The sequence below is a fragment of the Sciurus carolinensis genome, chromosome 12, assembly GCF_902686445.1.
Source record: "Sciurus carolinensis chromosome 12, mSciCar1.2, whole genome shotgun sequence".
Lineage (NCBI taxonomy): Eukaryota > Metazoa > Chordata > Mammalia > Rodentia > Sciuridae > Sciurus > Sciurus carolinensis.
Window position 1 is genome coordinate 68,928,893 of NC_062224.1, and position 16,275 is coordinate 68,945,167.

At 34.6% G+C, this 16,275-nt stretch overlaps 1 protein-coding gene across 2 annotated transcripts in view; it reads left to right on the top strand.

Annotated features, from left to right (window-relative positions):
* Positions 1-16,275, top strand: part of Aida (axin interactor, dorsalization associated) — a 48,419-nt gene that overhangs the window by 26,866 nt on the left and 5,278 nt on the right. The window contains exon 7 of one of the 2 annotated variants that reach the window (XM_047520141.1): positions 9,543-9,665. The exons of the other annotated variant lie outside the window; for it this stretch is intronic. Within the exon in view, the coding sequence (XP_047376097.1) occupies positions 9,543-9,665 (123 nt within the window). The remainder of the gene's footprint in view (positions 1-9,542; positions 9,666-16,275) is intronic. 2 annotated transcript variants of the gene reach the window in all.

Genomic DNA, 16,275 nt, shown 5'->3' on the forward strand with positions numbered 1-16,275 from the left:
AATTTGTTTTTTGTTTGTTTATTTGCAGTACTGGGGATTGAACTCAGGGGTGCTCTACGCACTGAGCTGCATCCCCAACCCTTTGATTTATTTTTTATTTTAAGACAGGATCTTGCTAAGTTGCCCAGGCTGGACTCAAACTTGCTGGCCTTTCCTGCCTTAACCTGATGAATTGCTGGGATTACAGGCAAGCACCATTGTGCCTGGTTTTATTTTTTTTTAATTAATTAATTTATTTTTTTTGTTCGTTCGTTTTGGTTTTCTTATCCATGAATAATCTTATTTAAAGTCAAAGTTTTTCTCCAGAGCTTTGCAGAGATTGGTTCATAGGAAATGTCTATTGAGTAGGCTTTTCTTCTTCAAAGCTCTCAGCAACATCTGGCCTGCTTTTTCTTGAAAGTACTCTGTACACTCACTTTTCAACCCAACACCTGTTGGTAACTCTTCTTTGCCTGCTAAATGGCATCTCTACATGAAGCACACACCCACTGACTCATCCCAGGTTTTGTGAGCATGTTTATTAAGTTACTTTTTTCCATATGTAATAGTAACATTTATAATTCAGCCATCATCCAAATCACATATTTCTGAACACAGAAAAATATATATTTCTAGTTCCAGTCAATAAAGAAAAAAATAAGAGCATACTCATAATCTACATACAAACAAATTTAATCGGGTATAATTTTTATTCTACAGACCTAGAAACATTATTATTTAAATGATAATGACCCCTACGATTTTTTTCAAACTTTTAAAATAATTTTAAAGTGAATAAACTTCTTACAATTTTAAACTCTTTTATCTTGGAAGCTTGGAGAAGTTCCTCAACTACTAATCAGTTGCCAGACAAGAGAAATTGTATATATGTTTTCATATTTTCACACAGTTTCTACCTCTAAATTGAATTTATTAATTCAGACAAATAATGATATATCCATAATGTTATATCTGTGTGCAGTACAAATTGCAAAAATTTTCTGTTGCTAGATTTTAAGACCCATTTCATGTTTTATGCCATCTACCAAGTATTATGGCCAGTTTGACAATATCATTACTTTAAATTGTGTTAAAAGTTATCCCAAAATAATAGAAAATAGTATTATATATATCCTTTTTATTGCATTTTAAAATCACAAAGAAATGTGCACTTAAATATAGTTGTGTGACAGACACTAAATTGGTAGTACCAGACATGGATTTAATTACAAGTAGGATAAATCTAAAACAATGAAAACACATATTATCAGATACGTGATCATGTGTAGTCTACATTTTAGGTATTAGATTGATTTCTGTCTTAAAAGTATCAACAAAAAATTTGTATTCCTTGTTCATGACATTTAACTGATTATCAAACACCAAGGCAAAATAAAATAAGGACTGATTCACCTCTCCCTTGAAATAACCAATGCCTGTGATGAACATCTGTACAATATCATATAAAAAGTCAAGCAAATGACATTACTGAATAAGCAAACTCAAATCAGTATATTTTCAAAAGATATAATCTTTGATAATTTTCTTCTTTAATGTTCTGATCTAGACAAATGTACTATTTTAGAACAAAGACCATCAGTGGCATGGAATGCCATTTCCATTTTTGGACTAGAAGAAAAAGTCTTCTGTATGGTATGATATGTGATGTAAACAATAGCAATTTTTTAAAAGCAAAATAAAAAGCTGAAAAGAAAAAAAATGACTGTCTTCCTCTTCTATATGTGAGGACAGGGTCTTAAAGGATTCCACTGACCTTCATATCTGTGTCACTGCAGACCCCTTACCCTGAGTCCGGTGGTCCTTTCATTGTCTGGTTCTCCATAATCTCTATGGTACACAGAGAACTACTGAATGTGAGTCCATCATATTCTGTACTCAGACCTTCATTTTTCTCAGCCTCCTCTTGGAACAGAGAAGTTGTGGGTAGGGGACAAGGGACTACAAATGCTCTCCCACTGTTTTCTATACCTGTTGCAGGTAGAGTGGTGCCCATTGCTGGGTCTGTCAGTGTTGTGGGATGCTCAGCAGAGGCAGAGTCCTTGCTTGTACAGTCCCCTCCCACAGTGGCAGTAGCTGTAACATTGTTAGCTAGGTCAGATGCTTTTAGAAAGTTTTTAAAACATTCTTGAGCGAACTTGCTTTGTTTAACAAACAGCCATTTGGGGAATCCGTAGCTACCTTCATAAATTGTTTTCCACAGATGAAGCACAGTAGAATAGAGCAACTTGAGTTTTTGCCTAAGTACAACCTGTTAATAAACAGTTTCCATCATCAAGATGCACTTTTTTGTGTCCCCTATTGCAGTAGTGGTCCAAACCTTGTAATTCATTGTCATTACCTTTAGGTTATCTTTAGCTTTAGGCTCAGAATTTTCCTCTCCCAGTTCCTGTATCTCTTCATCAGAAATCACACTGAATTGAGAAATTCCCTCCAATTCTCTTTGACATCAGTGGGAGTATGCTTGCTCTGGTTGGTGCATAAGAGATGGTTAGAGCAGATAAGTCAGAAAAGAGGTGCCTGCTGTCTTCTGTACAATTTAGAGCTCACCAGCTACCAGTGACTTTCTTTATTTTGCAGTGAAAACTGAAAATGGAATCATCCAAGTGAACATTGTCCTGCTGCTCACTGCCATATGAGTCTCAAAGACCTATCAGCATATTGTTGTCTGGGCTGCCCAGTCTCTGTCTTTCCTGTGAATGTGCATTGCCTGGTACACAAAGTTCAAATGTTATTCTTTTCTAATCACTCCCTTACTTGGAGTTCTTAGTGACAGCTCAAGGACATCCATGGGATTCCAGAGAACTCTAAGAATAATCTTGGTTTTAACAGCTGTAGACATGTAGAACTTTCCATATTTAAAAGTATGAGACAGTAATAGTGACCTCACAAACTTGTCTACGTTCTAATCTTTTGGACCTGTAACTGTTATGTTACATGGCAAAAGGAACTTTGTATATGTGATTATGTTAAGGAGCTTGAGATGGGCAGGTTCTCCTGCAGTTCCTTTTAAGACTTTATGGACAATTAAAGATGTTAAAATGGGACATGATGGTTAGAAGCATGGACTTTGACCAAACTGCTGTGTGATTATGGATAATTTAGTTTTCTGTGCCTTTTCACTTCTGAAAAATGGAACTAATATTACCACCTACTGTTGTGAGGACTAGATGAGTTAATGTAGAGAGAGGATTAGAATAGGACCTGGCTAATCACAAATACTCACAAATGTTCAGACATTTCTTATTTATGTATCAATTCCATGTGGAAGAATGTTTATTCTGATCTTTGTTCTAGATCTGACAGCAAATGATCTAGTTGGAAAAGCATAGTTTACACTGGATTATGTGTAATGATTTCTTTCTTATCCTAGTCTTTGAATTTTATGAATGTAGTAGACTTTTTCTCCTATTACACTATGTAATTGGATATGTTAATTTTTCATTTAGAAATGTTCCTTTTAATGCTTTGCCTCAATTTACAACCATCATATGGTTTTATCTTTGATGCACAAACATGCTACTTTTCTCATATAACTTGGGGGCTATAGATGGCATATTACTTTAGTATTTGATCTTCTTTTATGTTTATTATTTCTTCACTCATTGATAAATATTTTCCAGCCATTTGTTTTCTAGAGCATAATAACCTCTAGACTGGAAATTTAGTCATTCATTTGATAAAGTATTTTCCCAGCAAAGATCTTTTTATTACTTGTACATGCAATACAAAAGGAACAGTTCCCATACTTTTCAGGATGCTTATCATGTATTCAGCAAGACAGAGCCAAAAGCACATCAATATGGTTAGAGATGTACACCAATGTTATAGGTTGGCAAAAAATGGACTGAGGCAGTTCAGTAAATCTGGCCAGAACTAGGACTCACTGGGTATGTAGGAGTTGACCATGCAAAGAGAAAGCACATGTTAGCATTGTGAAACACCTTAAATAGACACTTTTCTGTGTAATCTGTGGTCTTAATCACAGTCAGCTGCCTTCGTCATGGAGCACAATGTTTTACATTCTACCTTGAATTAGACAAGAAATTCAGACTTGAAATCACTGCCTCCATATTAAATTGTTAGAAGCTTAATAATTATAATAAACCTTACTGTGTCTCAGTCAAAAAGATTGTTGGTAAGGAGTAAAGTAGCATCAGCCCTGTCATTTCAACTGAAAAGTCTAGATGATGTCAGGTTATAAAATTGACTCATCCCAAAGTAAAAGCAATTTTAATATCTACTTGGGAAAAAATAATCTAACATCAAAAAGAATCTCTCACTGACTTTGAAAGTTGCAAAGCAATCATCTTTTGACTATCAAAAAAAGTAATAAAGGAAATAAGACATAAAAGAGGTAACTTTCTATTTTGTTGTTTTGTTTGGGGATACCAGAGAGGTAACTTTCTTAATATATATAAAAAAATTAAATTGTATTAACAAAGGAGCAGAAGTACTTTAGAAAACTAGGCTAAAGAGAGGAAGAGATAGCAGACATACAGACACATACCAAGATTTAAAAATATCTCTTAAACATATAAAAATATACTCTACTTTTAATAAAAAACATAAAGTAAAGCTACCATTGCTGAATCGTAGGGAAAATAGGTGCTTATTCATCACTTGTAGGAATAGAAAAATGGTACAGTCCCTTTGGAGGGGATTTGAGCAGTCTTGAACAATATAAATATTCATTTTTCCCTTAGCAGTCCCATTCCTAGGAATTTACTTTGAAGATGCACCCCCCAAAAATATGGAGGGAGAAAAAGGGCAAAAACACTCAGTAGATTCTCTACTGAGGTGTTTTTTTTAATGATAAAATATTAGAAATCACATAACTGCCATATGACGATTCACTGGAATAAACTATGATACATAGGATGCTGTAGGAAATAATTAGGAAAATCTCCATGAACTAATGAGTGATTTTTTCAAAATACATTGTTAACTTAACATATCAAGGTAGTTCACTTTAGCAGATTAAAGGGAAAGATTTCATAATCTTATCAGCAATACAGAAAAAGCTTTCAGTCTTGATTTTAAAACAATTCTTGACAAATCACATCCTTAACTTGATAAAGTGTGACTACACGATACAGCTGAAAATATCATTTAATGGTGAAATTAAATAAAACAAGGGTGTCTATTACTTCAAAATTTTTGCAAGTGCTAGCCAGTGCACTAGGACAAGAAAAAAGAAAGAAAATATAAAAGGGAAGAGATGTTCTTTATTTGCATGTTTATGAATATATAGAGAAAAAACCTATAAATAACTGATTACTAAGATGATATGGTCCCTGGATACAAAATCTGTACAGACAAACCAATTCTATCGCGAGCAATAGTTACTTACAATATGGACTATTATAACATTTACAGTAGTATTAGAAAATATCAAGGGCCTTATTATAAATTCAACAAAAGAAGTATAAGACTTTTATGTAGGAAATAAACAATTTCATTTCAAAATAGCATATGTAAAATACTCCTGTTTTATCAATTGTTTGTACTTGTGTGTTCATACATATTCCTAGAGAGACACCTGAAATGGCTACAACCTTTTAATAATTTTTATGGATGGTGAGATGTTGAATTGTACATTTTCTTTTACTTTTCTTTTACACTTCTCTCAATTGAATTGTTTATGAGAATGTATTTTTATTAAATCAACGAAGTCATTATTTTTAATTGATTCATAATACTAGATGAACTTTAGATTTGTTTCGACATAATTATAAATGCATGGACTATAATTTGCTCCAATTCAGTCCCCTTACCCTTCCCATTCTCCCTCTTACTGTTCCCTTTCCTCCACTTTACTGATCTTTTTATTTATTTACATTTGTCTTATAATTTTTTTTTATTAATTTTTTAATTTTTATGTTTTAAAATTAGTGTCTTATAGATAATATAAGTCATATATTATCTATATATGTGTCATCATAGTATATTATAGTGTCATCATAGTATATTCACATATGTGCATTGGAAAGTTAGTTCAGGTTCATTCCACAGTTTTTCCCTAAACCACCCCCCTCCATTCCCCTCTTAAAAGGGGAAAGAGAGGAGGATGGAGGAAGGGAGGGAAGGTGGGCAGGGTCAGGTCAGAACATGATAGTCAAAAGTGTGGGGTTTTGACCTGCAGAGAACATTGAACTGAAGGAGCCTGAAGTCTCCAAAACAGCCTCAGCAGCAAAGCCTTTGCCCTCCTCCAACCCTCCTGTCCTTCATCCCTTTCTCTCCCACAGCCAGTCATAAACCTAGAAAGGTGTCTCTTCCCCTTCCCCTTTTCCTTAAAGACCCTCATTCCAGACAGGACCTATGCTAGGCTCAGAAGGAAAGAGGCTATACAAAGAGGCCTAGAGGAATATGAACAGACAAAGCTTGCTGGAATCCTTCTCAACCTTTTACCATTAGCTTACTTCTTGTCCAGTCATTTCTATATGGCCATCCCTTCTTCATGGAACATAAACATAAAAATAGTTTTCCCTGGATCTATAGGTCTTTATTTCTGAAGACTCTTTAGGTCAAATAAAAGTTCTATTAAATAATGTTATAATATTTTAAAATGTAAAGATACATACAAGTTCATGAATTAGAAGAAACAATTTATAAAGATAGGACTATTTCTAAAACTCATCTGAATTTTTATTGCAGTTCCCGGAATTTGCATTACCAAATGTTGAGACCTTTTATAAAGCTTTAGTAATTAAGATACTGTGTTAGTGGTAAGAGGATAAACAGTACAGTGAGACAAAATAGAGAACTCAGAAAGCAACTACCATGTGATTTATGATTGAGGTGGGACTGCAGATCAGTGGGGGAAATGTCAGTCTTTTTAATGAGTAGTGCTGAGACAATTGAGTATTTATGCAGAATAGAATGAAATTAAGCTCCTACCACACACCATAGACAATAATTCTGTGTGGCATATAGAACTAAGTGTGAATGACTAAACAATAAAATGCTTACAAGATAATACCTTTGTGACTTTGGAGTGGGGAAGTTTTCTTGAATAAGACATAAAAAGCACTGACTATAAAGGAAGATATTAAGAAATTTGTTTATATTAGCATTAAGTATTTATCATAATCAGAAGACACCATTACAGAGAAAAGTCATTCTAAACATTCAAAACTAATAGTTGGTGTTAGAAGTTAGCAACAGTTGCTATCTTTTGGAAAAGTGAATTGGACAGGGTGAGGGGATGGGGTGAGGGGAAGGACACTCCCAGGAGACTGATCATATCTTTCCTAGAGCTGATGCTGGTAATACAGGTGTATTCACTTTGTGAAAATTTCAGCAAACTGTGCTTAAAATTTGTGCATTTTAAAATGTATATGCTATGCTTCAACAAAAAGTCTTTATAAGGAAAACTAGTAAAAAACTATTTTAAAGGAAACTGTTAAGAAGCTATTTATAAAACATTTATCCAGGAAAATAATAGACACGACAACTCAATAAGAAAAAGCTACACATCTCAGCAGAAAAGTGAACAAAGTAATTGAACAAACATTCAGAAAAGAGGAAATTTGTAAGTTTGATTTATATGAAAAGGTGTTCAGCCTTATTAATCTTCAGAGAAATGCAAATTAAAATGATTGATACCTCTTTACACCAAAATTAGCTAAAGTGAAGAATCTGAGAAAACAGTGCCTGGTGAGAATGTGGAATAATGGGAACACTACCTCACTTGGACTAGGGATAAAAATTGGCACAACCACCTTAGGAAATAAATTGTCATTACATAGTAGGTATGGAGGTAGCATACCAGGTGACTTAGTGATTCCTCTGTTTCAGAAATGGGTGCTTATGGGCACCCAGAGATGTTCAGAAGAGTATGTATAATAGCCTTGTTAACGATATCCAAAAACTTGAAGTAATTCAAATATCCATCAACACAAGAATGAGTACATAAACTGTGGTATAGTTATACAGCCATATACTATATAATAGAATGGACTTTTCTACTGAAAGATTCGGATTAATATATGTATATACATATATACATATGTGCATATATGTATATATATAAATATAAATGTATATATGTATATATATACTCACAATTTTCATAAAGTTTCAGAGGTGTTTCTTAACTCTGAAGTTCATCCCAGATGTCCAGGGAAAAGCCCCTCTTCAAGAAGCACTCTCATTTGTCAGTCAAAAGAAGATGGCGTAGAAGGTATTATGTACATATTTAGAGTTATCAGCCTGAGCCCATTTAGGTCTGTTAATGCAACAGTGGAATGAAGTCTCCAGTCTTTCCCATTCTTGCATTTTTCTGTGTTGCCTTTCTGTTTGTTTAAATTAGAAAGTAAGACTTGTAATATATTTTTAAAATATTTTTTTAGTTGTTGATAGACCTTTATTTTTATTTTATTTATTTTTACACGTGGTGCTGAGAATTGAACCCAGTGACTCACACATGCTAAGCTACAAACCCAGCCCCTTGTAATACATTTTTAACACCACTGTTAAGGTATAATTTTCATATCATAACATTTCCCCCCTGTAAATGTATAATTCATTGATTTTTGAAACATTTATAGAGTTGTGTGTCTGTCATCGCCATCCAAGTTTAGAACATTTCCATTACCTGCCAAAATTCTCTTAAGCCCATTTGCCATCAGTCAATGTGTTATTTTCAAATATAGTACATTGACTGCTTCATGTATTTCAAATACCTCATCATTAAAAGTAGGATAACACAGTGTAAAATCAGAAGTTGAAAAACATCTACCAAAATCTTTTCTAAGTGTGGTTGAGATTCTGTATACATAGTTGGATTAAAATCAGTTCATTTGCATCTATTCTCCATAGGGTTTTTTTTTTTTTTAAAAAGGGAACAAACTACAGTTGATTTTTTTTCTTCATATGTTTTTGGTGGGCAAATGTTGTCATGTCGTTCTGGGTCGGTTTTTAGTTTTAAAAATTTTAATTGTTGTATGGAAAAGAATTCAGATATACAAGTTGCTCTTTTATATAGCATTCTTTAGTACTAATTTCTGAGAGAATACAGAATAGGATAAGGAAAAGAGTGGAAGTCAGACTGTATAATTCAATTAAATACATAAGTATCAGATTGTTAATCATTTTCTTTATTAGGAGTAACTAAAGGAAAAGTTGTGTTGATCCACTCTTAAATGTCTCAAACTATAGGACAAATATTTTAAAAACTTTTTCTTTGTTGTACCACTTCATATTAAGATGTTAATTATAATATAGATGAACATATGTAGTATCAATATTAGGTGAGCATATTGTACTATTATGAGATACTTATAATTGGGCTTCCGCAAATGTTGTGAATTTTTAAGAAACAACAATTTCAACTTAAAGGTGATTATATGATATGGAAGTGCAGATTTATCTTGTGTATTATTAAATATTTGTCTAAAAAGTGTGGTGTAACATCAGATGTTTGTGAGTTTTGGAAATCAAAATACATAATGCCTACCTAGTCACTAAATAAGAGCAAGACTGTATCTTTTCTGTTTGTTAATTGGTAGAGCTAACTTTTATTGAGGTTTCTCTGTTGCCAGGTACTCTATTACCAAGGTTGCCATCGGAACCCGGAATGACATTGCTCACTATCAGGATTGAGAAAATTGGTCTGAAAGATGCTGGACAGTGCATCGATCCCTATATCACAGTTAGTGTAAAGGGTAAATAAATGGCAAATTGTATTTGGGACAATGTTTTTGATGGATATGTTTTTGAGGGATAGTCTTGTATATGTGACAACTTATTTAATTCATTCTATGATGAAGCAAAATCCTAGAACAGATCATAACTCCTTCACTGAACATAATTCTGACAGACTTACAAAAATATTTTCCTACTTATAATACACACTCACTTTTGCTTTGAGTTTGTATAGATCTTTATGTTCTTCATATTCCATCTAAGGTGCTGACTAGACATACACATTGTCCTTAGCAGATACAGCTTTCATGATATAGGTTAACAATAGCACCCCTCACTTTTCCATGGGTATGTAGTTTTCTATGCAAAACCCCATGTCCTGTTTTCCCATTTTTCCTGCTTCAGGCCATCTTCTTCCTATGCTCCAGAGGTATCTACATAGGCAAGTCCTGCAGAAGCAGATGAGAATTGGGCTTCAGACCATCATCAGTTGCAACAGGGAAGTAGGGTGCATCCATAATATCCTTGCCCTGTATGCAGTCCCGTGGGATGATGATGATGAGATTAAGGAATAAGTTATACCATTTTAGAGAAATAACTGTACTTAGGACAAATGGCTTATATTTTTAATTTTTAATTTGTTCTAGTTGGTTATACATGACAGTAGAATGCATTTTGACACATTGTACACAAATGGAGCATAACTTCTCATTCCTCTGACTGTTCATGGTGCTGAGTCACACCAGTAGTGTAATCATACATACGTATAGCATAATAACATCTGTCTTATTTTCCCATTCTTCTCATCCCCAAGGTTCCACCTCTCCCCTCACTCCCCTCTGCACAATTCTTCCCTAGACCGCTCCCCCCACATACAGTATGACTCAGCATCCACTTATCAGAGAAAATATATGGCCTTTGGATTTTTGGAATTCCTTATTTCACTTAGCATAATATTCTCTAGTTCCATTCATTTACCTGCAAATGCCATAATTTCATTCTTCCTTAAGGCTGAGTAATATTCTATTGTGTATATGTACCTCATTCTCTTGATCCATTCATCTGTTGAAGGGCATCTAGGTGGGTTCATAGTTTATCTATTGTGAATTGAGCTGCTGTTACATTGATGTGGCTTCATCACTGTAGTATGCTGATTTTAAGTCCTTTGATATAAACCAAGGACTGGGAGAGCTGGCTCAAAATGCTGGGTCCATTCAGAGTTTTCTGAGGAATCTCCATACTGCTTTCTATAGTGATTGCACCAATTTGCAGTCTCACCAGCAATGTATGAGTGTACCTTTTCCCCCACATCCTTGTAAACACTTCTTATTGCTTGTATTCTTGATGATTGCCATTCTGGTTGGAGTGAGATGAAATCTTAGAGTACTTTTGATTTGCATTTCTCTAATTGCTAGAGATGCTGAACATTTTTTATACATTTGTTGATTGATTGCATTTCTTCTTCTGTGAAGAGTCTGTTCAGTTCCTGAGCCCATTTATTGATTGGGTTATTTGGGTTTTTGGTGCCAAGTTTTTTGCGTTCTTTTTTATATCCTGGAGATGAGTGCTCTATCTGAGGTGTGTGTGGTAAAGATTTTCTCCCAATCTGTAGGCTCTCTCTTCACATTCTTGATTGTTTCCTTTGCTGAGAAGAAGCTTTTTAGTTTGAATCCCTCCCATGTATGGATTCTTGATGTGACTTCTTGAGCTTGAGGAGTCTTGTTAAAAAAGTCAGGTTCTAAACCTACATGATGAATATTTGGGTCTACTTTTTCTTCTTTTAGGCATAGGGTCTCTGTTCTAGTGCCTAAGTCTTTGATCCACTTTGAGTTGATTTTGTGCAGGGTGAGAAATGGGGTTTAATTTCATTTTGTTACATATGGATTTCCAGTTTTCCCAGCACCATTTGTTGAATAGTCCATCTTTTCTCCAATGTATGTTTTTTTGGCTCCTTTGTCTAGTATGAGATAACCATATTTATGTGGGTTTGTCTCTGTGTCTTCTATTTTGAATCATTGGTCTATGTCTATTTTGGTGCCAATAGCATGGCAGTTTTGTTTTCTTTTGCTCTGTAGTATAGTTTAAGGTCTGGTATTGTGATGCCTCCTGCTTCCATCTTCTTACTAAGAATTGCTTTGACTCTTCTGGGTCTCTTATTTTTCCAAATAAATTTCATGATTGCTTTCTCAAGTTCTATGAAGAACATCATTGGAATTTTCTTAGGAATTGCTTTAAATTTGTTTAACACTTTTGGTAGTATGGCCGTTTTGGCAATATAATTCTGCCTTCCCAAGAGCATGGGAGATAGTTCCATCTTCTAAGGTCTTCTTCAAATTTCTTTCTTTTAGTGTTCTGGAGTTTTCATTGTAGAGGCCTTTCACATCTTTTGTTTGATTTCCAAGGTTTTTTTTTTTTTTTTCTTTAAGGCTATTATGGATGGGGTAGTTTTCCTAATTTCTCTTGCAGTGGATTCATTGCTTATGTATAGGAGCATTTGATTTATGGGTATTGATTTTATATCCTGCTACTCTGCTGAATTCATTTATGAGTTCTAGAAGTTTTTTGGTGAAATTTTTTGAATCTTCTAAATGTGGAATCATGTCATTGGCAAAAAGTGATAGCTTGAGTCTTTCTTTTCCTATTCTTATCCCTTTAATTTCTTTGCTCTGTGTAATTGTTCTGGCTAGAGTTTCAAGGACAATGTTGAATAGATGGGGTGAAAGAAGGCATCCCTGTTTTGTTCCAGTTTTTAGAGGGAATGCTTTCAATTTTCTGTGTTTAGAATGATGTTGGCCTTGGGCTTAGCATAGATAGCTTTTACAATGTTGAGGTATGTTCCTACTACCCCTAGTTTTTCTAGTGTTTTGAACATGAAGGGGTGCTGTATTTTATCAAATGCTTTCTCTGTGACTATTGAGAATCATATGATTGTTGTCTTTAAGTCAACTTCTTGTGATATATTACATTCATTGATTTCCATATGTCGTGCATCCCTGGGATGAAACCCTCTTGATCATTGCACACTATCTTTTTAATATGTTTTTGTGTGTGATTTACCAGAATTTTATTGAGAATTTTTGCTTCTATGTTCATCAGGGATATCGGTCTGAAGTTTTCTTTTCTTCATGTGTCTCTGTCTGCTTTCGTTATCAAGGTGATATTTGCCTCCGAGAATAAGTTTGGAAGAGTTCCCTCCCTTTCTATTTCATTGAATAACTTGAAAGAGTATTGGTGTTAACTCTTCTTTGAAGGTCTTATAGAACTTGGCTGAGAATTCATCTGGTCCTGGGCTTTTCTTGACTGCTACGCTTTTGATGGCTTCTTCTATTTCATTGCTTGAAATTGATCTGTTGTGTATGTCCTCCTGCTTCAGTTTGGTAGATCGTACATATCTAGAAATTTGTTGATGTCTTCAAGATTTTCTATTTTATTTGAGTATAAGTTTTCAAAATATTTTCTAATAGCCTTCTGCATTTCAGTAGTGTCCACCATGGTATATCTTTTTTTCATTATGAATTTTAGTAATTTGAGTTTTCTCTCTCTTCATTACTGTAGCTAGGGGTTTATCAATTTTATTTATCTTTTCAAAGAACCAACTTTTGTTTTCTCAATTTTTCAGTTGTTTCTTTTGTTTCAATTTTATTGACTTCAGCTCTGATTTTAATTATTTTTTTCTGATTTCAAGTGTTTCCTGTCTTCTACTTTCAGTGTTGATTTGTCCTTCCTTTTCTAGGGCTTTGAGATGGAATTTTAGGTCACTTATCTGTTGATTTTTTTATTCTTTTAATGGATGAGCTCAATGCAATGAACTTTCCTCTTAGTACTGCCTTCATGGTGTCCCAGAGATTTTGATATGTTGTATCAGTGTTCTCATTTACTGCTTAATATGTTTTTATTTTCTCCCTGAGTTCTTCTGCTTTCCATTCATTGTTCAATAGCATGCTCTTTAGTCTCCAGGTGTTGGAGTAGCTTCTATTTTTTATGTTATCATTGATTTCTAGTTTCATTCCATTATGATCTGATAGAATGCAGGGTAGTGTTTCTACTTTTTTGTGTTTGCTGAGAGTTGCTTTATGGCATCACATATGGTCTATTTCAGAGAAGGATTCTTGTGCTGCTGAGAAGAAAGTGTATTTGCTTGATGATGGATGAAATACTCTATATATGTCAGTTAAGTCTAAATATCAATTGATTATTATTTAGTTATATAGTTTTTGGTTAAATTTTTGTTTGGAAGAGCTATCCATTGTGAGAGAGGTGTGTTAACGTTACCCAGTATAATTGTGTTGTGGTCTCTTTGAATCTTGAAACTGAGAAAGATTTGTTTGATGTACATAGATGCTTCATTGTTTGGGGCATATACATTTACAATTGCTATGTCTTGTTGATGTGTGATTTCCTTAAGCAGTATGAAATGTCCTTTCTCCCTGCTAACTTGTTTTGAAGTCCACATTGATATGAGGATGGACCCCCTGTTTGTTTTCACAGTCCATGTGAGTGGTACGTTATATCCCAACCTTTAACCCTCAGTCTGTGGATGTCTTTTCCAGGGAGGTTAGTCCCTTGAAGACAGCATAGTGCAGGGTCTTAATCCAGTCTGCCAGTCTATGTCCTTTAATGATGAGTTTAGTTCATTAACATTCAGGGTTATTATTGAGATGTCGTTTGTATTCCTGGTCATTTTGGGGTTTATTTGATTTTTAACTTGACTTAGTTTCTCCTGTGTTAGACCTTTCCTTTAGTGTAGTTTCTCCCTTTACTGGTTTTCATGTTTGTTTGTTTTTTTTTATTTCCTCCTCATGAAATATTTTGCCGAGAATGTTCTGTAGTACAGACTTTCTGGTTGTGAGTTCTTTTAACTTGTGTTTATCATGGAAGGTTTTTATTTCATCTTCAAATTGGAAGCTTAATTTTGCTGGATATACAATTCTCAGTTGGCATCCATTTTCTTTTCAGAACTTGATATGTGTGATTCCAGACCTCCTGGCATTGGGGATCCAGATTGAGAAATGGGCTGAAATTCTAATTGGTTTCCCCCATATGTAATTTGATTTTTTTTTGCCCCACAGCCTTTATAATTCTATCGTTACGCTGTATGTTAGTCATTCTTATTGCAATGTGCCTTGGAGTGAGTCTGCTGTAATTTTGTACATTTGTGGTCCGGTAAGCCTCTTGTAGTTGATTTTCCATTTCATTCTCTAGATTTGGGAAGTTTTCTGATATTATGTCATTGAACACATTATGTATTCCTTTGGTTTGTACCTCCATGCCTTTATCTATTGCAATAAATCTTAAATTTGGTCTTCTCATGTTATCTCATATTTCTTGGAAGTTGTTCTTGGTTTCTTACCATCTTCTCTTTGTGAGGTCCACTTTATTTTCAAGAGTGTATATTTTGTTTTCATTGTCTGAGGTTCTGTCTTGTATGTGGTCTAGTCTGTTGTTGACACCTTCCATTGAATTTTTAATTTGGTTTACTGTTTCCTTCATTTCAGGGATTTCTGCTTGATTCCTTTTTATAATCTCTGCTTCTTTATTGAAGTGATCTTTCACTTCCTGAAGTTTCTCTGTGGTATCATCCTTTATTTCGAAGATCAGTATAACTATGTATTTTCTAAACTCCGCCTCTGACATTTCTTCTACTGTGTTGTCCATGGATTCTATTGTTGGAACATCTTGGTTTGTTTGAGGCACTTTGTTCCCTTGTTTTCTCATGTTGTTTGTGTGTCTTCTTATCTAGTGGTATGGATCAGAGGCAGTACAGTTTCTGCCCTATAGTCTTCTAGTGTCCCTGAAGGCTTCCAGTACCTCACCTTTAAGGGGGAGACCAATATTTATAGCACCCACCCAATATGAACTATATACAACCTTAAACCAAATGGTTCCAATTAAGGATATACAATAACAATGTATTCAGTTATTGTCTGTGATATAAACCTTAAGTTTGCTAAAAGGGTTTACTATTTCAAATGATGGACGTTGAGGGAACAGAAGTAGTGTAAGATGTGATGAATATGAGGGAGGAGAGAAGATATAGGTAAAAATTTATAGTAAGAGCGAGGGAGGAATTAATAGAGGTTGACTTTTAGTATGATAGAAGTGAGAAGCAGAACCCAGGGAGACAGATAGGTGAGTGAAAAAATACATACAGATTTTTTTAAAAAGTAAAAATATAAGAATATACAACACAACTTTAATATACTATTCAGATATTCCATTCCTCAATAAATTGTTGTGTAAACCATGTTTAGATTCAAAGATGGTAGAAGTGTGAGAGAGAAAGCAATAAAAAGGAAAATCTCAATGGAAAATTGAATGATTGCTTGTATTGACTCCAAAAATTTTCCCAGCTCCCCTTCTCCACCAATAGGTGGGGTTTTCTGAAGTTTGATGGTAGCTCCATCCAGTGGGGGAGCAGTTGAGTGGGCGAGCCAATAAGAAGGTGCTCTCACACCTTCTTCCAGTCTTCCCACCCATTGTAGCTGGCCCCTTCTGTCCCTGCGTCCTTCAGGTCTCACTGAGGTGGAGGGAGCCTGGTTTAATCCAGTGTCTCCAACCTGTGCTCTCCCTGAGGCACTGCGCCTAGTCTCTGGCTTTCCACAGGCTTGCCAGACCCAGACTGGGCCATGT